Consider the following 27,179-nt stretch of genomic DNA (forward strand, 5'->3'; position numbering starts at 1 on the left):
TGTGTTACTAGTGAAGTTAGTAATTTTAATATAAATAATCAATTGACTTGATCCTATAAAAACCTCAAGCACATTAATTTATATTAACATAAGATATTAAAAAATTCGCATTATTGGTAAGATATTCTCGCCGATCTTGTAATTTAAATTTACTAAACGTAGAATGTGACGATATTTTTCGGCCGGGTCATGTAGTCAAATTTTGAGTATTTTTTGAACAATGGGCCAAGTTCTAAAATGCATTGACTCATTATAATTCGAACTTATCTAAATATGTAATATCAATATAGATTATTTATATATAAGAGATTTTTATACAATATTTTTTAAAAAATTATATATGTACATTTTAATTATTTTTTATAATAAAAAATATGTTAAAAATATATGAGATATATTTACAAACTAAAAAATGATTAATAAATAAGATAACAATTCATTTATGTACTATGCCTAATTTTATATCTGGAATTCAATTTTTTAAAATTAACTGTACAAATATTCAACTAACTATCTTTTTTTTGCGGAGTTCAAGTAAAAATCTTTAAAGTTAAATAAAATATTCATTTAACACACTTACATTATGTGTATGATAAAAAACACATATAACAATTGGTGTAGTGATAAGAGGTTGTATAATTCAATGAAATAACTTGAGTTCGATTTCTCCAAAACACATCTTTTATATAAATATTAAAAACATGAAACGACGGTATCAGGTAATAAACATCGACTAACTCTGTGCTTATCATATATAGAAGAGATAATTTGTTTTTTTATATGAATCCCGAGAGCCACACATTTCACACGTTTTCTCCCAACACTCTTATCTTTTCTAGTACTTTCTAGTTCACCATGTTAAAAAGCTAAATATCTTTCCCTTCTGAATCCTGCAACTTTTTTCATTATTTAAATCTCTTGAACTTGTTGTCTGAATTAATGGCTTCTACAAGTTACAATCAAACTCAATCTTCTTCTGTTTTAAGCTCACCACCTCCTACTGAATATGATGTTTTCTTAAGTTTCAGAGGTAGAGATACACGATATAAATTTACTGATCATCTATATAATGCCTTGCATCGCATTGGTATTCGAACATTTAGGGATAATCCTGAACTATGCAGCGGAGAAAGAATCTCACGTGCATTGCCTCAAGCTATTTATGAATCCAAGACTTACATTATTGTCTTGTCTGAAAATTATGCTACTTCGAAATGGTGCCTTGACGAGCTTGTAGAGATTTACAATTGTCATAAAACAATGCAGAGATCAGTTATTCCTGTGTTTTACAATATTGATCCATTGGTTGTGCGATATCAAGTTGAGAGTTTTGGAGAAGCTTTTGAAAGACATCGAGTTCGTTTTGAAATGGAAAAAGTGAACGAGTGGCAACATACACTAACTGAAGTTGCCGACTTTTCGGGATATCACATTTCTGAAAATAGGTAAGTTTAACATTTTTATGCAAAGTCACACAATTTGATTTTGTGTACTATTATAAATATTACTAATCTTAATCTATGTATAATTCAGTTACTTTTTTTTTTTACAAATATGGCTTATAGCCTTACAAATGAGTATCTGTTCTCGGAAATTCTCGGAGTAAGCCACGATAAATTTCTGTATAGTCCATGAAGGCAAAAAAACATGATATATGACTGGAGATAGGTTGAAAATAGAATTTAATAAAGAAGTTTAAAATAGTTGAAGTTGATTGTGTGTTAGCTTGATTAACTTATCTCAGCAAGGAAAATAGAAAATTATTTATACTCTTTTAATAATTACGAAAAAAATAAGATTAGGATTCTGCTCTAGCTTATTCATAATTTAAAGAATGGCATTGCAGGTATGAAGCTGATTGTATCAATGAAATTGTTGATAGGATTCTATATGAAACAAATCCCAAGACTTTAGATGTTGCCAAATATCCAGTTGGGCTGGATCCCCGTGTTCACAACGTAATGGCATTGTTGAGACGTGGCACAAAAGGTGTCATTAGGATTGGTTTGTATGGCATGGGTGGAGTGGGTAAAACAACTCTTGCGAAAGCTGTGTTTAACCAATATTATCACAGCTTCGAGGGCAGTTGCTTCCTGGCTAACGTTAGGGTGGTTTCACGAAAAGAAAAAGGCATAGTGAGTCTTCAACAAAAACTTGTTAATGATGTTTTAAAACGTAAGAGCATTAACATTGACAATGTTGACCAAGGAACCGAACTGATAAGAACCAGAATTTGTTCAAAAAGAGTTCTGATTGTTATTGATGATTTGGATGACCGAGAAGCACTAGAACATTTAGTAAGACCATTTGCTTCAGGGAGCACAATCATAATTACAACAAGAAATGAAGATCTACTGGATGCAATTAAAGTAGAAGCCAGATACAAGGTAAATGAACTAGATGATGTTGAGTCACTTCTACTATTTACCCAACATGCATTTGGCCATGATCAAATGCCGGACGCATTCATGGAATTGTCCCAGGAAATTCTAGAACGTGCCGGAGGGCTTCCTTTGGCTCTTAAGTTTTTTGGTTCCAACTTGCATAACCAACCCGAAGAAGGATGGAAATGGTTCATCAATAAATTGCAGCGAGTCCCTGTTAATGATGTTGAGAAAAATCTTTTGATAAGCTTTGCATCCTTGGAGTTGGATTATCAGCTGCAAGACATTTTCCTAGATATTGCTTGTTTTTTTACAGGGCAGGAGGAAAAAGAGATCATGAAAATAATGGAAACTTGTTATTCATTGGTCAGTTTTAGTATTAATATTCTAAAGAAACGAAGTTTACTAAGGATCTGTGATAAAGATAAGTTGGGGATGTATCATCTGCTTCGGGATATGGGAAGGAAAATTGCTCGTAACAACTATCCTAATGAGCCTGGGAAACATAGTAGATTGTGGATACCGAAAGATATATGCGACGTGTTGAAAAATCAAGAGGTAATCATAAAATGTAGTAATATATATATACATATATAATTTAAATTATATATAATTCAAAATTTGTTTATTTATCATATGCCTTTATGTGACACATCACTCATCATTTTTCCTTAAAATATTTGTAGACAATATTGATTATTGATAAAGTTATGTGTTGAGGAAGCACAAGGTAACTATCTACTTCTTGTGTCTTTCTTCCTGGCATATTTGTCAGGGTACAGAAGCAATTCAAGGTATCGTCCCAGACAACCTTTACCATCAGGACACACATGAGGGTGTATAATTTGCTTCGGAAACATTTGAAAGGATGAGTAAACTAAGACTTCTTTACCTCGAAAATGTAAATATCACCGGAAGATATGATCGCGCATTTGAGGATCTGAGGTTGTTCTTCTGGAAGTGTTGTCCTTTGAAGTACTTACCTTCTGAATTTTACCCGCAAAAACTTGTTACTCTGTCATTGCCCTGTAGTAAAATGAAAACAGTTTGGGAGCTAAACAAGGTAAGTTCTGCTGAGTATGTTTCTTGCATATATGCAATTTATACAAAATAGTGCGTTCAGTTTTTTTCTAAATGCACTCGGCCTCGCAGGTATCGCAGGTTTTTGAAAAGTTAACGACTTTAAACATGCCATATTCTCTAGAATTAACTACGACCCCAGACTTCACCAAATTACCACATCTTGTGACGCTAAATCTTGAGGGATGTAAAAGTTTGGAGGAGGTCCACATATCAATTGGAAGTTTGGAGAAACTTGTTTCATTAAATTTGTGTGGTTGTGTGAATCTAAAAAGTCTTCCGGATACCTTTTGCAACTTGATTGCATTGGAAGTTCTATGTATTGCTAATTGCAGTAGTCTTCAAGTATTTTTCAAAAAAGTGGGTAACACTAAATTTTTAAAACCAGGAGAAGTTACAAGGGTGATGGAGCTAGATGCTGGTGGTGCTGCTCTGTTTAAGAAGCTATGCAGTAGTCAGTTCTTAAACAGAACTTCCATTTCGGAACTTCCTCCTAATCTGAAGCAGATAATGGCAGATGGTTGTGTGTCCCTGAAAAGATTGCCAAATCTATTAAATTTGAAAAGCTTGGAGGTTTTAACCTTGAAAGATTGTAATGGTTTGACAGAGATTCAAGGCGTGGAGGAATTGACTTCTATTAGGAAACTTCACGTGGGAGGTTGCAGCTCATCTCTTCTGCGAAACACATTAACAGAATTTATCTTTCAGGTTTGGTTAACACTAACGCTTTTGCTTATTTTCTTTAACCCACTTATTAGATGCTTAAGCCCCGATATAATATTAGGCTAAAATATTTTTTTTATATTTACAACAGATGTACGCTGGATTTGGGCATCAAATTCAAGTGTACACTTCGTCAGCAGAGTTTCCAGACTGGATTCATCAATCAAATAATCTAGGATTAACAGTGCCTTTAAATTTGCCGTCGCACAATTTCCTAGCACTGATCCTTTGCTTTAAACAGTGGGAAGATAAATTAGAGTATCGTGTTGAGAATATCACAAATGATATTGTATGGAAAGACAGTGTTGGCTTTGGTGACAATGAATCATTGATAGTATTACTACCAAGAACCATCTTTTCTGTTAAAGATGGTAACAATAACATTACAATAACTGCAACTGCAGAATTTTGGGGGATTCATGGATTGTTCAAGACAGAGTTGAGAGATGAATACAACAACACAGATTTAGGGGATGAAAAATGCTGCCCTTCCAAAAGGTTGAAACATTTATACAGTGGCAGGAAATGATTGCAGCAAGGCTGAACCAGAAAGTTCAGTTGGTTGTCCTGAAATAATTTCATTTTGAAATTCTTTTTTTATTGCTTTCCCCAAAAAATGTTTATCACTAAAAATTTTTGTATGAAAACTTTTTGTGACAAATCAAAAAGAGATGTCCTTAGCAGACCCTTAATGTGCATACAGCTTCTTGAGCTAGTTGTCTAAACTTACACTCTGCAATCTCTGTAAAATCTCTCTCGAGGACAAAAAACAGGGAATTTAAATCTCATTTTGCATTCCCAGTTTATGGCAATTCTTAAATCTAATACAACAATTAGATTTTAACTGAATTTTGGTGTTATTTTCATTCAGCTTTATAAACACTTAAATCCTGCTACTTAAACACAAACATGTTCATTCTGTATGTATTTGTTAATCATATTTAACAAATTATCATTTATATAAATTCAATAGCCCATCATGATTGAGAAAATGTCCAAAATACAAAGAGTAGGTAATATGGAGATAAGTGTATAATAAATACTCCATCCATCCCATTTTACTTGTCACGTTTGACTTTTACCCAGTCAAATTGACTAAAGTTTGACCAAAGTTTATTAATACTTTATAATTGAATACAATAAAAAAAAATTAATCACCAGACTTTAATATGTAAATTTAAGTTTTTTGTAATAATATATAAGTAATGTATAATTTTTAGTCAAAAATTTGTCAATTTGACTTCTATAAAAGGAAATGTGACAAGTAAAATGGGATGGAAGGAGTACAAAGATTAGGTATTAGTTTTGAAGCATTTTATAGATATGTATCCCCTACCTACCATGTATTATTATTTATTTATTTTTACTTTTTTTGTTTTCACCTGGAAAAGAGAATCTCAAATACAGTATGCATGTGAAATTTTCAAAGAAATATTTTCAATTTTTTTAATTATATAAAATTTATTTTAAATTTTAAAAATAACAAAAATATAAACTAAAATTGTGTTTCTATAAAATGTTCAAATAAAATTTATTTTTTATGATATAAAGGTCTTTCGGCATTTTATAATGTTGGATTATTTTTGTTTAAATTGCTGCATAAAGGTTTTATTATTCCTTCAAAAAAAGCCAGACCGTTTAAAACCGGCCCTGTAGGCTTTCTTTGCATCTTTCGTAATCTTATCTTTTTTCTAAAGTGTGTTGACTTGGACACAAGACACAGATCTTATATTCATTTTACATTAAATAATCTTATCACTTGTTTTGGAGTTTTATATCTGTGGTCTGAATAAACAATGGCTTCTTCTTCGAGTTATCATCAAACTTTTTCTTCTTCTGCTTCAACTTCACCTACTAGTTGGGATGCTTTCATAAGTTTTAGAGGTACAGATACAAGATTCAAGTTCACAAGTCATTTGTACGCTGCTTTGGATTATGCAGTTCGAACATTTAAGGATGATGCGAAGATATCAGACTCATTGCTCCAACCTATTCGGAATTCCAAGACTTACATTGTTGTCTTCTCGGAAAACTATGCTTCTTCAACACGGTGCCTTGATGACCTTGTTGAGATCCTCAAATGTTGCAAAACAATGCGAAGATTTGTTATTCCCGTCTTTTACAATATTGATCCGTCGGTTGTGAGAAACCAAAGTGGGAGTTTTAATAAAGCTTTTGAAAAACATGAAACTTGTTTTGATACGGATAAATTGGCAAAATGGCGTGCTGCTCTGAAAGAGGTGGGGAACCTTTCAGGATTCCAAGTCTGTGAAAATATGTAAGTCATGCCATATTGCCATTTATATTGTATTTGGTTGATGAAATGAACTATGGGGTGTATTCATTTCAGATTTCAATTCTTCTTGGATTTTGATGGAGTTATTCAAAATCTTGGAAAGTCTTGCAGATTTTGTGGAGTTTTTTAGAAATACATCAAAATCTCATGTATTTTGAAAAGATTTCAAGATATTAAAAATGTACTAGCAAATCCATCAAAATCCACAACTTTTTTAAATAAAAGAAAATCCATGGACTTTTGAATACAATCAGATTTTGATGGATTTTTTAAAATCCAAATTGAATACCACCAAATTTTGATTGACTTTTTAAAATCTAAATTGAATACACTCAGATTTTAAAAGATTTTTTCCAATCCTTGTTGAATACCTTCAGATTTTAAAGGATTATTTAAAATCCAAATTGAATACCCCATAATTTCTAAAATCCATAAAAATCTTTCAAAATCCCAATTGAATACACACCGTATGTTTATGTGTTTCCATAATTTGAAACTCAAATGCTAAAATTTAATTAATTCGAATTAGTTCTATACTTGGATGCATATATGTATACTTCCATAGTTCTATGTCATAGGAACCTTAAATAAAATTTAGGAGGGAGGGACAAAGAATTAGTTAAATTTGGAATTATTCAGATGTAAAATGCAACTAACATTGGAGTATTGGAGTTGAAATTCTTGCGGTTGAAGTTCTATTTTAGCAACAAAAAGTATTTTGTGGTACAAAATTATAATAATAGTTATAGCTAATTTGCATTTTATATTGGACTTGCTCTCCTACGGTCTCGTACCCTTGGGCGGTTGTGTTAATATATATATTTACAGCCTAGCTAATGTCACGACTCACGAATATAAAAATTGAAGATCAAATTTTTATTTTCAAAAAATAATGTCAAATAACAAGGTCGAATATAAGCTTTATATAATTGTACAATATTATAAACACATAAAATTATCATATATTTGATATTTAAATATAACAAATTTAAAACTAACAAATAACTTTCCTAAGAAAATTAAATATACTGCCAGTTTAACTCTTAACTTAATTTTAACAAAAGAATTCAATTTAACTAATAAAATGGGGCATGTATAAGTAACTACTATGCTGTTAGTTTTTCAGATGTAAATATAAATTGTTGAAGTACTAACGTAGCAAGTCTTATGTGCATCGTCATTGGACTACATCAAAACATTGCTTTACCTGATTCAGAATCAGTATGTTCAGAAGAAACCTCAAGTTTTGGTGTCCTCTGTTTCACTCTTAACCTATGGTTTTGTATCCATGTGGACCATTCAAACTCTGATTCTCTACTTCAACTGTCAAAATGATTGCATTGCAGGTCTGAAGCTGATATAATTAATAAAGTTGCTTATGGGGTTTTACTCGAAATAAATCCTATGACGTTGGATGTTGCTGAATATCCAGTTGGGTTGGATTTTCGTGTTAAAGGCATAACATCATTGCTGAGCAGTCCTATAAAGGGTGTCACAAGGTTTAGTATATGTGGTATGGGTGGAGTGGGCAAAACAACTCTTGCCAAAGCTGTGTATAACCATATCTATTACCGCTTTCAGGGAAGCTGCTTCTTAGCAAATGTTAGGGAGGTTTTAGGAACAGAGGAAGGCGTGGAATGTTTACAGCAGCAACTTATGAATGATGTTCTTAAATGTAAGAACTTCAAAATTGACAATGTTGATCAAGGAATTGAGCTGATAAGAGCTAAAATTTGTTCGACAAAAGTTCTGATTGTCATTGATGATTTGGACGACCCAACACAACTGGACTTTTTCGAAGGACCGTTTGCTTTAGGGAGCATTATCATCATTACAACAAGAAATGAAGATCTACTAGATTCAATTAAAGTAGAGGCCAGATACAAGGTAAACGAACTGGGCGATGCGGAGTCACGCCAACTTTTTAGTCAACATGCATTTGGCCTTAATAAAATATCTGGCACGTACATGGAATTGTCCAAAGATATCTTAGAGCGTGCCGGGGGACTTCCATTGGCTCTCAAAGTTTTTGGCTCGAATTTGCTTAACCAATCTCGGGAAGGATGCATATGTATCGACAAATTGAAAAGAGATTCTCTGCATGATGTTGAGAATAAAATTGTGATTAGCTTTGATGCTTTGAAATTGGTTGATCCTGTCCTGCAAGATATTTTTTTGGATATTGCTTGTTTTTTCATTGGACAGAAGAAAAAAGAGGTTGTTAAAATATTGGAAACATGCTATTTGTTTGTCAATCATTATATTGACATTCTAAAAAAACGATGTTTACTAACTATCAACATTCTAGATGAGTTGGGAATGCACGCTCTGCTTCGAGATATGGGAAGAAAAATTGCATGTAACAATTCTTATGATGATCCTGGAAAATACAGTAGATTGTGGATATCAGAAAATATTAGTGATGTGTTGAAGAATAACAAGGTAACTTATGTATAATATTTATTTTTTCTTATATTGTTTTAAATAGAAAATAAGTATGAGTTAAATTTAATTTGTATCCCTTAACTCTTAACAAATGACTTTTGATAAGTGGTTCAAAACATTTTGTTTTTGCATTCCTTAAATTTGAAAAAGAATTTCATATTTCAACCCACCAACACTCACTTCACATTGGAAATAATCCATTTTCACTCTATGTTGAAGCACAATTAGAACTATCCTTGAAAACCGACATTCAGGTCTTCATCATCTGGAAAATATGTATATCAAAACTCATTCTTTTTAAATGTATATTAAAACTCATTTGTTGGGATGTTAGGAGATGTAAAATGGATTTAGCTCTCTCTCTATATAGATATATTATTATGATAAATGAGTTCATATGATTTTATATGATACGTCATAAGTCATCAACTTTTATTTCTCATAAATATATGTAAATAAAATTACCTGTAAAATGAAATTATGTGTTGAAGAAGCACAAGGTAGCTTTTGGTCTCTTTTTCGCTCTTACATTTGATTGTACAACATTGAACCCCCGCCCTTTTTCTTTATATGTTCCAGGGAACAGAAACAATTGAAGGAATTATCCCTCACAACTTTAACAACCAAAATGCACTTGAGGAAGTATCATTTACTACAACAGCATTTAAAAGGATGAGTAAGTTAAGGTTTCTTTACCTTCAAAATGTGAATCTTCGTGGAAGTTTTGAACACATATTTGAGGATTTGAGGTTTTTGTGTTGGGAGTGCTGTCCTTTAAAGTGTTTACCTTCTGAATTTTACCCACAAAAACTAGTTACACTTTCATTGCCTCGTAGCAATATGAGAACAATGTGGGCGCTAGACATGGTAGGTACTATAAGCATGTTTTGTCTATATATAACAAACAAAACAATGTCTGATTTAGTTTCTCCCGATTGTACTAATTTTAACAGGTCTCAAAGGTTTTTGAAAAGTTGAAGACTCTTAACATGTCATATTCTCTTGATTTAACTACAACTCCAGACTTCACTACATTACCGTCTCTTGAAACTTTAGATCTTGAGCGCTGTGAAAGCTTGGAGGAGGTTCATATATCAATTGGAAGTTTGGCTAGGCTTGTTTCCATGAATTTGGGTGGCTGTTTCAAGCTAAGAAGCCTCCCTGACAGCATTTGCAACTTGAGAGCATTGGAAGTTCTACACATTGCACATTGCTCTAGTCTGTATGCTTTACCAATTGAACTGGGGGGCATGAAATCCCTAAAAGAGCTCAATGCAGGGTGTCTGACTGTTAGGGAATTACCAGATTCGATTGGTCATCTTAGTAACCTTGTTATGCTAACATTAAGGTATAACAATGAACTCAAAATTCTTCCCCATACCATTTGCAGCTTGAGAGCATTGGAAGTTTTAGATATTTCTGGATGTGGAAAACTAGAAATATTACCGGATCAGCTGTGGAAGCTTACAAGGTTAATGGAGCTAAATGTGGGTCGTACGAAACTGTTAAACAAACTTCCTGACATAAAATCAGGCCAGGTTGCATTATCAGTGAAAAAGTTGGATTTATCTAATAGTAGTCTAACTTCCCTGCCATCTGGTATCGGTCAGCTCTCTAACCTAGAATATCTTAATCTTAGGGATTGTCATCATTTGTCCTTCATTGAAGAACTTCCTCTAAATCTAAAACATATAACGGCAGATGGTTGCACGTCTTTGAAAAGCATAATAGATTTAACCAACGTTAAACAGTTGGAGATATTGGATATTACAAGTTGTTGTGGTTTAAGAGAGATTCAAGGCTTGGAAGAACTCACTTCTATCAGAAGTCTTAGTTTGGGAGGTTGCAATTCATCTCTTCTGGAAAACATTTTCACAAAGCACTTTTTTCAGGTTTGGTAACTCCAAACTCTTATAAATATAAAATGCTATGATTGTTAAATTGTTCCAGTTACATGTTGTGTGATTGTTAAAATGTTAGAACTATTATAATATTACTTTCGATATTTGTAATATATTGCTATTTGAATGATAGTATAGAAAAATTCGTTAGACGCTATATTTATGAGATTCAACAAGATTGCATTCCAATGATAACTTCTTTAAATTGAGAAGCATGAAACGGCGATTTTTCAAGTTGAAAATGTTGATTTTTTGAAAAGTTGAAATTTCGAATTCGGAAAATTAGTGATTTGTTACAAACCAAGAACTTTGATTTTTGTAAAATTTATCAATTTTAACTACGCAAATCACCCGTTCTCATGGTTCTCAATTTAAGAAATTCCACAGACCTATATAGTAATAGTACTGTACAGCAGGGGTTTAAATTTGGAGTAGAAGATTTCAGTAGTACTAGTTCATTGGATATATATGAATTATTTTGGACCTAATTCAAATTATTTTACAACAGATTTACTCTGGATTTGGACGTGTAATTGAAATTTATGCTAAAGAGGCAGACTTGAACCGGGTAAATGAATCAAGTGATTTAGGGTCAGCAGTATCTTTAGATTTTGAGACCAACACCGAATCAGAGGCGCTTGTTAACAGTTGCACAGGTGATTTGCAGCAAAAGGCGGCACACAATTTTTTGGCGATGATTCTCTTCTTTACACCGCTGAAGATTTTTAATTTAAATAGGGTCGGTTATCACGTTAACATTACTACAAGTACTTTCACAGGGGAATATAGAGGGCTTGATGCTTCTTATAGACGTGAACCAGTGATGGTAATAGTACCAAGATCAATCTTCTTAATCACTAACGATGACCGTACAATTAAATTACAAGTAAGAAATGCAGAAATTCTCGGCATTCGGCTACTGTGCGAAACAGAGTCAGAAATACTTGACAGTACATCACTCCGGTTGGAATAAGAGGGCATATCCATTGCATAAGATTAATTTGTAGAAGAAGAAAGAAGCAACCCCTACTAAACCGTTGAAACATTTGGAAAGTGACAAGAACTAGTTGTTCACTCTTTCAAGATTTTGCTCGACCAGAAGTGCTTTGTTTTGTGGACGCGAGCCATTTGCTTCACAGAAACAGGTAACTTTTTAAATTAAAATCATACGTATGGCTTATTAGAGCATCTCCAACCATGAAGACCTCTTAGATATAATGTCCATGTGGCATCAAAGTAGTGTCAATTATACAAATCCTTCAAAATTTATGTCAATTCAAGGGAGAACTCCAGCTAGCAATAATTTTGGATATTTTAGAAGACCAACTTAGAATATCTACAATTGTACCTAAACACGTTCACGTCATTTCCCGCCAAAAATTTTACTTATTATTGATCAAAGTCCATCATCACTCTAAAACAAATGAATAAAATATTGTTTTTGAATTATAGCTAACACCATAGTGTATACCGCCTAACAGGTTCAACACATTTAAGGTAAACATTAGTTTATATTTTTTCAGCTAATCATTTTAGCTACTTCACTTAAAGATGCTCTTATGACTGCTTGCACTTCCTGCTAAATAACTCAAGGCAATAAGACTAATTAATTTATCAAAAAAAAAAAGGCCTACTGTATAATGCAACTCAGAAAGTGCTGCTGAGTCTAACTCAAATCATTTATACACGAGATTATTGTCCCTTTTTTCTCTCTTTTATGTTCGTAAAAAGAAGTCATTACTTACCTATTGTAAATTTGTAAATTCGTTGTGTTCGTAATTTATATAATATTAGGTGGGAAGTACTTGATTCTTTTTTGCTGTAAGTGAGTTTCAGATATTTGGAAAAAAATCCAGATGGGTGTACCAAGCTATCATGTGGACTGTGCGTTATCACACTGTGGGTTTACTGTCGGTTTAGTTAATAACTGTCTTCCTGAGCCTGTGATATTTACAGGTGAACTCAAGTAGAATAGTATTGAAGGGGATCTGTGATGGCTGTGTTTAGAACAGACTGCTCAGTGAATGATGGTGAAGCTGAAGGGATAGGTATTTATTTCTAAAATATAATTACAAACCATTTTTTGGTGGTTGTATCTATATTGTATTTTGCAATGAACATTTTTCTGTTGATTTTGGAAAAAAAAAACCTTATAATAGTGTTTGTCTGTTACAGGCTAGATACATTCTTTTGTCCTATGTATACTTTGATAGGAATCTTTAGTCACTTTGAAGAAATGTAGTGTTACTCTTATGTATTGAGTCTGCAAATTTATCTGGATTTTCTGTCTATGTGGGCAGGTTGCGAGACAAATGGTCTTATAAAGGATCTTGACCATAGTGCTCTGCGCTAAGCCCTTTCGTATCATGTATCAAATATCAAATATTTTGTAATTACCCTCTAGGGTCGCACTCTATGGAGAACATTTTTAGCGTGAGAATACATATTTTGAAATTACCATACTCATTTGACGTCTTAGTAGGCTAGGTGAGCGGAAATTAAGTTTTAACAAGAACCTTGAAACTATTCCAGACACCATCTCCAAATTGAGATCATTGGAAATTTAAAAATTAATAAGTGTGAAAGTCTAGTGGCTTTGCCAATAGAATCCTTAAAAATGCTCAATGTGGAGTGTCTTAATCGTTGGAAATTACTTGATTATACATTGGACATCTTGTTGAGCTGAGATCAGGTTAAAATTTCAAGCTTGAAACTCTTCAATGCACTATCTGCGACCTGAGATCATTAGAAATTCTACATATTTCTGGATGTAAAATCAAAAACTTCTGGTTAAACTATACCAGACTACAATACCACTAAAAAATTGTATATGTGTAATAACATTATCATTGCCATGCCATCCGGTATTAATCAGCTCTCGAATCTAAGATTTATTGATCTTAAATTTTGTCATCGCCTGCTGTCGATTCCCGAACTTTCTCCTAATCTGAAACAGAAAAGGGCAGATTGTTGTACGTCTCTGTGTAAAAAATGAAGAGGCTGTTTCCCAAAGACCGGCTTGTGTGCATGTGGACAATACATAAAAAGTGTAACAATTTTAAATAAACTAAAGTTTGATAGCATAATATAAATATAGGTTAAGATAAACCTTAGCTATGACGTTGTTCACAGGACTTACCGAAATTCAAATGCATTTTTCTCTTGACCACAAATTATTTTACTTCCAGGTTGATGATGAACTTAAATTGCAAAATAATTCAATTATTTTATAGTTCTTTTAAAAACTTTAGGCAAAAATCAGTCGTGTATTCAATCAAAATTTTAAAGGATTTTTAAGGATTTTCAAAGTCCATGGTTATTCAATTTAAATTTTGAAAAATCATTCAAAAATTGGAGGTATTTAATTTGGATTGCAAAAAATCCAAATCTGAGTGTATTTAATTTAGATTTAAAAAAATCTATCAAAATCTTAGGGTATTCAATTTAGATTTTAAAAATTCCACTAAAATATGATGATATTCAAAAGTACATGAATTTTGATGGATTTGATAGTACATTTTTAATCTTTTGAAATCTCACATTTTGAAGGAATTCCAAAAAAAAATTCGCAAAATCATACAAACTCTGCAAGATTTTTTTTATCAACTCCGTCAAAATCCGTAAACATTTAAAATCAACGAAAATCTTGTAAAATTCATGGATTATTATCAATCCTTCAAAATCTCAATTAAATATACGCTGCTTAATATTTTCCATTTTAGAAATAGATGCCTTTTTATTGTGTTAAGATAAGATCCAAATTACTAGTTCATTTTATACTTAAATTTTGTTATGATTATTTAAAAAGTTCCTTTTTGTTATTTAGTTTTGTTAGTTATTATTATCCTTAGTTTTGATTGTTGTTATTAGCTGTGCTGGTCTGCTGTTTTGGAATGATGTGGGTGTTAAATACACCACTTGAGTCCAACAATATTTCTATAATCTTAAAGTATTTTCATTTAGTTTTAAAACTACGAGGCGTGTATTCATTTCAAATTTTAAAAGACTGATAATAATTTATAAATTTTAAAAGATTTTCGTTGATTTTAATTGTTTATGAATTTTGACGGAGTTGATAAAAAAATCTTGCAAGTCTAGCTGATTTTGTGAAATTTCTAGAAATCATTCAAAATCTCATGTATTTTAAAGAAATTTCAAAAGATTAAAAATGAACTAACAAATCCATCAAAATCCACAAGGTTTTCAAATAAAAAAAATCCACTAATTTTTGAATACCATCAGATTTTAATGGACTTTTAAAAATCCAAATTGAATACCGCCATATTTCGGTAAACTTCTTAAAATCTAAATTGAATACATTAAGATTTTAAAAGACTTTTTCTAATCTCTATTGAATACCATCATATTTTAAAGAATTTTTTAAAATCCTAATTGAATACCTTTTGGTTTCAAGAATCCAAAAAAATCCTTCAAAATCTTAATTGATTACACCCTTACGTATTTTCAATAGTCACCACAGTTTATGACAATTTAAAAATAATAAATCAAATTATTTTTTACTGGAGAAGACATGCAGAAGTTGTTTAATAATCGGAAAATGGATTTTTTCGTCACCCAATTTATCGTATTTTTAGAATTTACCATTCAACTATAATTTCTTTCTTTTACTCACTAATGTTATGTTCGTATTTGTTTTTAGTCACTAATATTAGTTTCGGATTTGATTATTAGCATTATGTCAATTTTTGGTAGCATTACTAAAATATAATGGTAGTCTGTAATATTTTAATGATTTGATATATGTCCATATCTTTATATATAGTACTTTCATATGTCCCCAAAACGTTTACCTTGGTGATTAGAATTTGACAAGCATTTTTAGGCTCCTAAAAGATGTAGTTTCATGAATTGTTTTTAATTTTTTTTCTTTTAAATAATAATTTAATGTTTAAATTTTTATATATAAAAAAATCTTAAAAATAAGTTATAAAACTATGTTTTTAAGATAAATATCTTGTGAGAGTTGTTTGATTTAATACTAAATTCACATTATTACAACATTATTATATTTTGTGTTTGTATATATACTTGTTTCACAATTCTGTTAGAATGAATGAGTTTATAATTCTGATTTTGGGTCGGTAAGAGTTGCATGAAGGAGTTGTGATTGGTGATTTCACTGGGTTTTTGAAAATGTCGTTTGGTAAAATATTGATATGTAATTTTTAAATTTTTTTATAAGTACTTTATGATCAGTTTGCTAATTTGATTATATTGAATTTTTTATTTTTTTATTTCCCAATAATTTTAGTACAAATTGCGATGCCTCATCCTAATAATTTTGGTTTTGAGTTTAGTTACCCACCTAAAAAGTAACAGACGTATACGAACTGATTTTATGCGTCTGTTTACAATGTATATACATCTGTTTAGACCAAATGTTTAAAACAATATGTGTTCTTCATATAACATACATATATAATTCAGATATTATACGACTCCTCGATATACATTTAGCAAAGTTAGACACATATAAGCTTTCTTATAAGACACATATGACACTTTTTGTACTAGTTATCACTATATTTTAATAATACTATAGAAAATTGACAAAATACTAATAATCAAATCCGAACCTAACGTTAGTGACTAAAAAAATCCGAATCTAACGTTAGTGAGTAAAACAAAAAAAATTATAGTTGAGTGGTAAGTTTCTAAACACACAATAAGTTGGATGACGAAAAAATTCATTTTCCCAAAAATAATAATAGATAATCAAACCAGTATATATTTATTAAATTTTGCAACGGATACACTCCGGATTTGGGCATCAAGTTAGTATTTACAGTCGTGGTTCCTGATTGGGTTAGTCTATCGGTGGGTTAGTCGTAGTGGTTTCTTGTGCATAATTTTGTTCATAGATCCTTATATACAGTACCGTCTCCAGGCGGAGCGGGCCTAGGCCGGTGTCTAGACCTCACAGTTTTAGGAGCCTCCAAATTTTTTATAATATTATATTTTAATATGGATCAAATTAATTATAATTAAAAAATTAAAAAACACATCCTATAAACAGGAGCCAAATATTACTATACAAGTGTTTTATTTTAATAATAATTAAGTACTACTTTTTGGGCTTCAAGTTTCCAATTACCCAAACATTCACTTAAAAGTTCTATCTCATTCTCACAAAAGTTATACTCCTCCGTCCCCCTCAATTCTTGAAAAAATGACAAAAATAGCCGATTTTTGAAAAAATTAACAAAAATAGTCTTTCTGAAGAAAGTGGCCAATTTTGGCCGATTGAATACTCCACTGTCAGTTGGGTATCCCAATTTGTATAAGATACTCCACTGGTAGTTGGGTATTTCATATATGGGATACTCCACTGCCAGTTGGGTATCTTGTATAAAGTGGATACTCCACTGACAGTTGGGTATCCCATCGGCTAAAGTTGGTCAACTTTTCAGAAATTGGTTATTTTTGTTAATTTTGTGTAAAAACAGGTTAAATTTGTCCTTCAGCCTCAATTCTTTACATTGGGGACGAGAACTCGGCACACACTTTAATGCTCTTATTAAATTTAGTTGCATAATTATTTTTAATTTTTTTTTTCTAAATAAAAATATAATGTTCAAACTTTTATAAAAAAAAGAAAATTTTAAAAATAAATTACGGAAGTATACTTTATAATTGCCTTAAAATATGTGTCAAGCATGTGAAAAAAACTGTAAAGAAATGAGAGAGACGGAGGGAATATATATTAGCTGTGTTCGTCTGCTAGTTATTTATTTACTGGTTTTGGATATCTCCCCTACTGGCGACAACTACAGTTGAGCCTACCAAGATATTATGTGGACTCTGCGTTATCATTATTACCTTCATGTATTCTATATAAGTAAAATATTTAAATCCCATACTTGTGTATAACTTCTGATGCTTGTTTATGATTTTGTTGATCCATTGTGTGCTGCATAACTTCCATACTTGTGTATATAAGTTTTGTGCAAATTGTTGTACTAGTCTAATATTCACCTCGTGTTGAATATTTTAGCTTCTTAATGAACAAATAAGATACGATATATTCTAATCAGACTCAATAAAAAAAATTGTTGCTTCAACCCTATTGTGGACTTACCAGAGAGTATATTGGTGAGGATCCCGTTGGATTTACAGGTCCCTAGCAAGGCTACTCAACACATGATGTTGCAGACTACAGAGTAGTTGTTTATTTGACGAATCTGTTATCAATAATCTGTGCAGAAACAAATATACGTATAGGTGTGTGTGCGAAACAAATAATCGAATTACAGAAAAGGAACGGAGATAGGAAGCGTATTGCGAACGATATAAAAACCCGAATTCAATGCGAAATTGTCTCCTTAAAGCTTATTAGCCCTCACCGTACTGTGCGAGCAAAAAGCCTCCCAGGATAAAACGGATTGCAGGGGCGACGCCGAAGGTCAGCACTCTCAGCGAGCTTGAAAACGAGCAAGAAACTATCACGTGTTAGAGAGTAGGTGTTTAGGAACGGCTGTGTATTTGTGTATTTAACCCTAACGCCCTAGAGGTGTTTATATAGAAAGGAAAAACTTGTGCGCTACACAATTGCCATAATTAATTAAAACGCGTTAATTAATTAGGTAGGTGTAATTAGGTCGGTGGTCAATTAATTATTATTAATTAATTAATTCGACCTGACACAAAAACAAAAACGTAAGTCAATTTATTTGCACCCCCTGCGCGCAAGCGCAGGTGATGGAGCTACACATAGTGCCTGCGCAGGTGATGGAGCAACACATAGACAACAAAAGTGAACACTACATATGTGTGTTGCTATATAAAACTAAGGAAATCTCTTTTCCTTTTCAACGTGGAACTTGAGGTTTTATAACTCATTTTCTCATTTTCCACTCTTAATGGACCATCTTTGGATAATCATATTTCACTCATCCCTTAATCATTTTGGGTGATTCAAAGTGCTTCGGAAAGCTCTCGTGAAGGAGAACACATTTCAAGCATAACTCGTAGCACACACGCAACAACCAACCAATCAAGCGATGTAACACCTCCTTCTTAAACTAGAAGGAGATATTACATATAATCCATAAACCTGCAAACAGAGCACTAATATATTTCTAAATAAAAATTAAACAGTCTAAAATCTTCAAAAAAAATATTAAATCTTTAAACTGTCTAAACCAATAATATAAATTCCAAATTCTCTAAATAAATAATTAAGTCCAATTAATGATAAAATTCTGAAATCCTAATCAACGAATTGGGGTAGCTCTCCATCACACAATCCCAGATTCCCCTAAGCACCTGCCAGAAAAAGAATACGGCATGAGCCAAACGCCCAGTACGGATTTGGAATACAGTTTACAAAACAAAGAGATCAGAAATAAATAATCTGTAATTTATAATAAATCAACAATTTTTAAAATAAGTAAGGCTGAAGCAACGAGGGGTTAGGATTTTTCATACCGAGATCAGAACAGATACAAATACACACATCATAGGGTACCTAATGCGTGCAACAGAATGGATAACGTGTATGACATATACAACGTCACCATAAATCAAATCACAAATCAAACTTTGGGTGCACCCACGTATCCTGAACAAATATCAAATGGCCAAAAGCTCCTCCCAAGAGCTAACAAAAGGATACGCCGTGACCAATCACACTGTCACGGAAGTGTCATGTCACTGGTGCCGCAATGACATGGCTGTAGTACCCCTACAGCTGGTTAACTCGGTATACCCTAAATCACACTAAGGGTTCAAAATAAAAATATTCTCGCAAAATTTAAAATCAACTGAGACAAATAATTCAGATTTCCAAAACAAAGAGTGTCATAAATAATTTTTGAAAATCGCATAAACAGATATCTAAAATTTTCCAAATCAAATTTTAAAATAATTTTCGAAAGTCAAAATGATCAGATAATATTAACGGAGCAAATAAAATATGGAATTGAGCGAGTCAGAGATATCTAATTTATAAGAAGAGTGGCGCTGAATAAAAAGGGGACAAAATCTGTACCTCGAATATCGCAACTAAATTACTAACAGAATCTGAAACGATCCGCTAACTCCCTGACCCGCGATCTAAATACAAAATTTAAATTTATCAATTATATACATTTATATATTGATTTGTTAGTTAATTATTACTATTTATAAATTATATATATATATATATATATATATATATATATTGCCCTTTAACACATGATCGAATCAATAGAACTAACCAAACCGGACACCAAAAATCAAGTCCCTGAACTTGACCAATTATACTAACTTAACTTACAATTTTTTTTATATATAAAACTAACAGTTGTTATTTAAAACCTTTACACTTCCTGTATCATGTTAGCACATTCTAGGCACCACTGTTGATTACATGTTTGGTAATGGAATAGTAAATAACTTGGCACCTTAAACTAAATCAACGTCAGGCTACCTAAATTCTATAACTACAATTTAAATAAATACAAATATTATACTAACATGTTAACGCAGGAGCCTTAAACATAATAAGTAATTAACACGTAATACTACATAACCATAAATATTTACACAAGAATGTATCATAAATAATAATATTATTAAATTCACTTTGAACTAGATCTAATTAATTCAATTAACACTGCGAACAAAATAAACCCTCAACCAGGAATCTACTACATCATTAGGTAATTTGCACAACTTTTGTAATCAATCACTAATGATATAATAATAGGTAAAGAAATTGTCTTACTTGTCCGTGCAAATTTTCTAGACTGCTTCAGTTGAATGTCTGCGGCTCTGTTTATTTTTGTTTTCCTCTACCTATGTTCCTCCCACTCAGCGCCTCTCAAGAATAGGGCTTATTGGTAGATTTATAATTTGATATAACACAAGTATAATAAATATATATAATGACATAATAAGTCCTCCATTATGCTTAGGATTCTCAAAATATATTCCTAGCTCTTCTCTTATTAGTAAATTAATCCTTATATTATTATTATTATTATTATTATTATTATTATTATTATTATTATTATTATTATTATTATTATTATTATATTCACGTACATTACATATATACCCCCTTAAAAGGATTCCGTCCCCGGAATCAAACGAAACTAAATACTCGTACCTGATTCGAACAAATGCGGATATTTCTCACAAATAGATTCTTCCAACTCCCAAGTGGCCTCTCTCTCAGAATGATTTTTCCACAAAACCTTCACAAACGGAATGGTGTTCTTCCTCAAAACTCTCTCCTCTCGAGCTAAGATAGCTTCAGCTTCTTCCTAACAAGAAAGATCCTCTCTAATCTTATGTAATGAATATTGAACTACATGTAACGGATGATATTTATAACCCCTCAAAACAGACACATGAAACACATTATACACATGAGATAGTTGTGGTGGCAACGCAACTCTATAAGATACTTCCCCTACTTTCTCTTTAACGTCAAATGGGCCAACATATCTGGGACTAAGCTTTCCTTTCATACCAAAATGTTTAACACCCTTACAAGGCGATACCTTCAAGAACACATGATCACCTGGCTGAAATCCCCCAAACTTCCTATATTGGTCAGCGTAACTCTTTTGATGAGATCGAGCTTCCTTCAAACTTTCTTTAACTTTCTCTACCTTCTCATTAGTGATTCTAACTAACTCCGGCCCTTCAATGACTCTCTCGCCAACCTCATCCCAACAAGATGGTGCCCTACACCTTCTACCATATAAAGCCTCAAATGGTGGCATACCAATACTCGCGTGCCAACTATTATTGTACGCAAACTCAACCAAATACAGGTACTTGTCCCAATCACCTGTCCATTCTAACACGCAAGCCCTCAACATATCCTCCAATGTCTGAATCGTCCTCTCTGACTGTCCATCGGTCTGCGGATGATAAACTATACTAAAATTAAGCTTCGTACCCCAAGCCTGCTGGAATCCCTTCCAAAAACGCGATGTAAATCTCGTATCCCTGTCAGAAACTATCGACACCGGCACACCATGAAGTCTAACAATATCTCGCTGAAAAATCTCTGCCAACTCATGAACAGGAGTAGTCTCTTTAATAGGCAAGAAGTGAGCGGACTTAGTAAGTCTATCAACCACCACCAATATGACATCATTCTTCTTGAAAGTTCTCGAAAAATGAGTCACAAAATCCATAGTAATGTTTTCCCACTTCCAAGCTGGAATATCTAGCTGCTGCAACAATCCACTAGGCCTCTGATGGTCTATCTTCACTTGTTGATATGTAAGACATTTCCCCACAAATTCTGCTATATCTCCCTTCATTCCACTCCACCAGAAGTGCTTCTTCAAATCTACATACATCTTGATGGAACCTGGATGAATAGAAAATGAAAAACTATGAGACTCCTTCAAAATTTCCTCACGAATCGTCGGGTCTGCGGGCACGCACAATTTTCCACCCAACCATATCACACCCTCATCATCAACACGAAAATGTGTTTGCTTTTCACCTGCCACCTCGGATCTAATAGCTTCCAAACATATATCATTCTTCTGGGCTTCCTTAACCTTTGAAACAAGATTTGGTTCCACTTTCAAATTTGCAATGCTACCATTCGATCCTCTAATATACAACTAAATACCCAAGTGCTCCAAATCTGAAATAAGGTGCGGATGAGTAATTAGAGATGCAACACTCCCCAAGTTCTTCCTACTAAGAGCGCCTGCCACTACATTCGCCTTCCCTGGATGGTACTGAATATTTGCATCATAATCCTTAAGAAGTTCAAGCCACCTCCGCTGTCTCATATTAAGGTTTTTCTGAGTAAAGATGTATATGAGACTCTTGTGATCAGTAAAGATGTCACAAGTCTCTCCATAAAGATAGTGTCTCCAGATCTTCAAAGCAAATACCACAGCCACTAACTCCAAGTCATGGGTAGGATAGTTCACCTCATAAGGTTTAAGTTGCCTAGAAGCGTAGGAAATCACTTTCCCATGCTACATAAGAACACACCCCAATCCTCTCTTAGAAGCATCACTATAAACCTGAAAACCTCCACTCCCTAATGGTAACACAAGTATTGGAGTAGACACCAATCTCTTCTTCAACTCTTGAAAGCTCTTCTCACGATCATCATTCCACTCGAACTTAACGCATTTCCTCATTAGTTGAGTCAACGGCAAAGCTATGGAAGAGATACCCTCCATAAAGCGCCTATAATAACCTGTTAAACCCAAGAAACTCCTCACCTCCGTCACATTGCTAGGTCTGGGCCAATTAGTAATAGCCTCGACTTTCGCAGGATCCAACTCAATGCCCCTACCAGACACAATATGCCCCAAGAATGCCACTTCCTCCAACCAGAATTCACATTTGGAAAATTTCACAAACAACTTCTTCTCCCTCAAAATTTCAAATACAGTACGTAAATGCTCCTCATGCTCCTCTCTGCTCCTAGAGTATATCAAGATATCATCGATGAAGACCACAACAAATTTATCCAGATAATCATGAAAGACTCGATTCATCAAATCCATAAATACCGCTGGTGCATTCGTCAACCCAAAGGACATCACGAGAAACTCATAATGACCATAACGAGTGCGAAATGCAGTCTTCGGAATATCCTCTTCTCTTACTCGTAACTAATGGTAACCAGATCTCAAATCTATCTTCGAGAAGTACTTCGCCCCTTGTAACTGATCAAACAAGTCATCAATGCGTGGGAAAGGATACCTATTTCTGACAGTCACCTTATTCAACTCCCTATAGTCAATGCATAATCTCATAGAACCATCCTTCTTCTTCACTAAACAATACAGGAGCTCCCCACGGAGACACACTTGGCCTGATAAATCCTCTATCCAACAACTCCTGCAACTGCTACTTCAATTCTTGTAACTCAAGTGGCGTCATCCGGTAAGGCGCCTTAGAAATAGGCTTAGCACCCGGAACAAGTTCAATAGTAAACTCCACCTCCCTATGTGGTGGCAAACCTGGTAGCTCATCGGGGAACACATCTTCATACTCCCTCACAATTGGATAATCCTCGATGCGAGGTTCATCCTTCGATGTATCCTTCACGAAAGCAAGGTAGCCATCACAACCCTTAGACAACAATTTACTCGCCTTTAGAGCAATAATTAACTTAACATCCCCCTTCGGCTGAGACCCTTGGTATACAAATTCTGGTTTATCTGCATCCTCAAAGATCACCCTTTTTCCTTGACAATCAATTGTGGCACGATGTTCACTCAACCAATCCATACCCAAGATAGCATTAAAGTCATGCATCTCCATCGGAAGCAAGTTAACCTTACAATTTCTATCTCCAACAGCTATCGGACACTCTCGATACATATCAGAAATAACAACAGAATTCCCCATCGGGGTAGAAATAGACATATGAGGATATAATAATGAAGGTGCGACTGCCAAGATGATGAACATTTGATAAAGACACAACATAATGGGTTGAACCAGTATCAAATAACACATAAGCACCACGTCTACCAATAAGAAGTGTTCCCCAAACGGTACCTGAATTAGCTGCTGCCTGATTTGCAGTCAATGCAAATACTCTGGCTGTAGGATTCTGCTGACTGCCATTGCCACTACCACCGCCAGCTCCTCCTCCACCAGGGTTGCGTGACACTGTACAATCCTTTGCTCTATGGGACATGCTACCACATAAGAAACAAGCCCCAGTCTGTCTGTAATAAGCTCTACCTGGATGATGTCCACCACATGTAGCACAAGGAGCCACGGGAATCATATTGGGGTTTCCCCCATACACTGAGTAACGGCTCTGCCCCTGTTGACGATTCTGCCACTGCCTAGGCTGCTTCTGTCGCTGAAACTGCTGATTCTGATTCTGACCAACATATTGATTCCGGCCGTAAAATGACTGACCAACCCTATTCTGATTCTGTCCGCGCCACAGTCCCTGCTGACCACTCTGACCTCCATACCACTGTCTACCCTGTGCAAAACCCTGATCATCCCTAGTCCTCTTACTACCACTGTTAGACCTGGAAGTCCTGAAATCTATGCGCTCCTTCTCAACATCCTTTGTTGCATCCACCGCCTCTGCCACATTATCAAATTTAAAAGAAATTATGGAACCCCTCAGATAAGACTTCAACCCCCATTTAAATTTATCAGCCTGCTGCGCAGCAGTCCCTGCAACTGTCCCAACAAATCCAGCCAACTTATAAACCTCGCCATATAATCAGTAATGCTCTCATCATGGTGCTGCGCAATAGAATGAAACTCCCTCAAATAAGCCTCCCTATCAGCATTAGAGAAGTACTGCTCATAGAATACCTCCTTGAATCCCTGCCATTCCAAAGCCTCTGCATACTGCTCCCCTCTAGTAACTTTCACTCCTCTCCACCATCTCTGAGCATCACCCTCCAACTTATACACAGCTAACCTGACCTTCTGAATCTCATCACAACCCAGTGCATCAAAAATCTTTTCGAGATGAACAATCCAATTTTCAGCATCAATAGGAGTCGGTGCTGCACTAAAAGAGTCTGGTTTCTGCTTCACAAACCTCTCCAACCATACAAACGGCTCCGGCTGATGGCCCTGACCATTCTGATTCTGATTCCCATTGCCATTCTGATTTCCGTGTCCATTTTGATTTTCCTCTCTATTCTGATTTCCTTCTCCATTCCGATTTCCCTCTCCATTCTGATTTTCTTGGTTTGCCAAAGCCTGCTGTACAGCCTGAGCCACTGCTTGCCCTATCATCTCAGTAAGCTGAGCGGGGTCAATATGAAAATGATCACGTCTAGGAGGCATCTACAATACAAGATAACGAGCGAATGAAGATTACGAGAACAAATATGATGAAGCAGTTATAAACAGATTTCAAAATGATGAAGCAAAATAAAATGATAAAGAGTAGAATGAAACGAAATTAAATAGAACACCCATCCTATCGTCTACCCAAACTCACAGGTCAACCTAAATAAGTTTTCTACAAGAAAGAACCTAAGCTCTGATGCCATCTCTGTAACACCCCCTTCTTAAACTAGAAGGAGATATTACCTATAATCCATAAACCTGCAAACAGAGCACTAAGATATTTCTAAACAAAAATTAAACAGTCTAAAATCTTCAAAAATAATATTAAATCTCCAAACTGTCAAAACCAATAATATAAATCCCAAATTCTCTAAATAAATAATTAAGCCCAATTAATGATAAAATTCCGAAATCCTAATCAACGAATTGGGGTAGCTCTCCATCACACAATCCCAGATTCCCCTAAGCACGTGCCAGAAAAAGAATACGGCATGAGCCAAACGCCCAGTACGATTTGGAATACAGTTTACAAAACAAAGAGATCAGAAATAAATAATCTGCAATTTATAATAAATCAACAATTTTTAAAATAAGTAAGGCTGAATCAACGAGGGGTTATGATTTTTCATACCGAGATCAGAACAGATACAAATACACACATCATAGGGTACCTAATACGTGCAACAGAATGGATAACGTGTACGGCATATACAACGTCACCATAAATCAAATCACAAATCAAACTCTGGGTGCACCCACGTATCCTGAACAAATATCAAATGGCCAAAAGCTCCTCCCAAGAGCTAACAGAAGGATACGCCGTGACCAATCACATTGTCACGGAAGTGTCATGTCACTGGTGCCGCAATGACATGGCTGTAGTACCCCTACAGCTGGTTAACTCGGTATACCCTAAATCACACTAAGGGTTCAAAATAAAAATATTCTCGCAAAATTTAAAATCAACTGAGACAAATAATTCAGATTTCCAAAATAAAGGGTGTCATAAATAATTTTTGAAAATAGCATAAACAGATATCTAAAATTTTCCAAATCAAATTTTAAAATAATTTTCGAACGTCGAAATGATCATATAATATTAACGGAGCAAATAAAATATGGAATTGAGCGAGTCAGAGATATCTAATTTATAAGAAGAGTGGCGCTGAATGAAAAGGGGACAGAATCCGTACCTCGAATATCGCAACTAAATTACTAACAGAATCTGAAACGATCCGCTAACTCCCTGACCCGCGATCTAAATACAAAATTTAAATTTATCAATTATATACATTTATATATTGATTTGTTAGTTAATTATTACTATATATAAATTATTTATATATATATAGGGTAACACTCTATGAAGTACCCTTTGTGAAAACAATCTGCGATTAATACAAATAATCAAACAAGTGTGTGTGTGAGTAAACGAAATCAAACGGAGGAAGAAAAGATATAAACAGAAGAGAGATCCTCGAGTCCAGTTGAAACTGTCTCCTTAAAGCTATTTCGCCTCTCACCGTATGTGCGAGTCGATAGCCTCCCAGGATAAAACGAGGTAGCGGC

The 27,179-nt window shown here is 33.9% G+C and overlaps 2 protein-coding genes across 2 annotated transcripts; both read left to right on the forward strand.

Moving 5' to 3' along the window:
- The first annotated feature begins 802 nt into the window (after nt 1-802).
- Nucleotides 803-13,109, forward strand: LOC141696403 (TMV resistance protein N-like). Its single transcript, XM_074500548.1, has 8 exons — nt 803-1,445; nt 1,847-2,942; nt 5,981-6,465; nt 7,830-8,925; nt 9,508-9,795; nt 9,882-10,820; nt 11,338-11,974; nt 12,786-13,109. The coding sequence occupies exons 1-7, from the start codon at nt 940-942 to the stop codon at nt 11,800-11,802; spliced, it is 4,875 nt and encodes a 1,624-aa protein (XP_074356649.1). The 5' UTR covers nt 803-939; the 3' UTR covers nt 11,803-11,974; nt 12,786-13,109.
- Nucleotides 3,235-4,885, forward strand: LOC141697668 (disease resistance-like protein CSA1). Its single transcript, XM_074502159.1, has 3 exons — nt 3,235-3,447; nt 3,537-4,172; nt 4,279-4,885. Exons 1-3 carry the CDS (start codon nt 3,253-3,255, stop codon nt 4,714-4,716), a joined length of 1,269 nt encoding a protein of 422 aa, XP_074358260.1. The 5' UTR covers nt 3,235-3,252; the 3' UTR covers nt 4,717-4,885.
- Nucleotides 13,110-27,179: the final 14,070 nt, after the last annotated feature.

Source organism: Apium graveolens, chromosome 11, assembly GCF_009905375.1.
Source record: "Apium graveolens cultivar Ventura chromosome 11, ASM990537v1, whole genome shotgun sequence".
NCBI lineage: Eukaryota > Viridiplantae > Streptophyta > Magnoliopsida > Apiales > Apiaceae > Apium > Apium graveolens.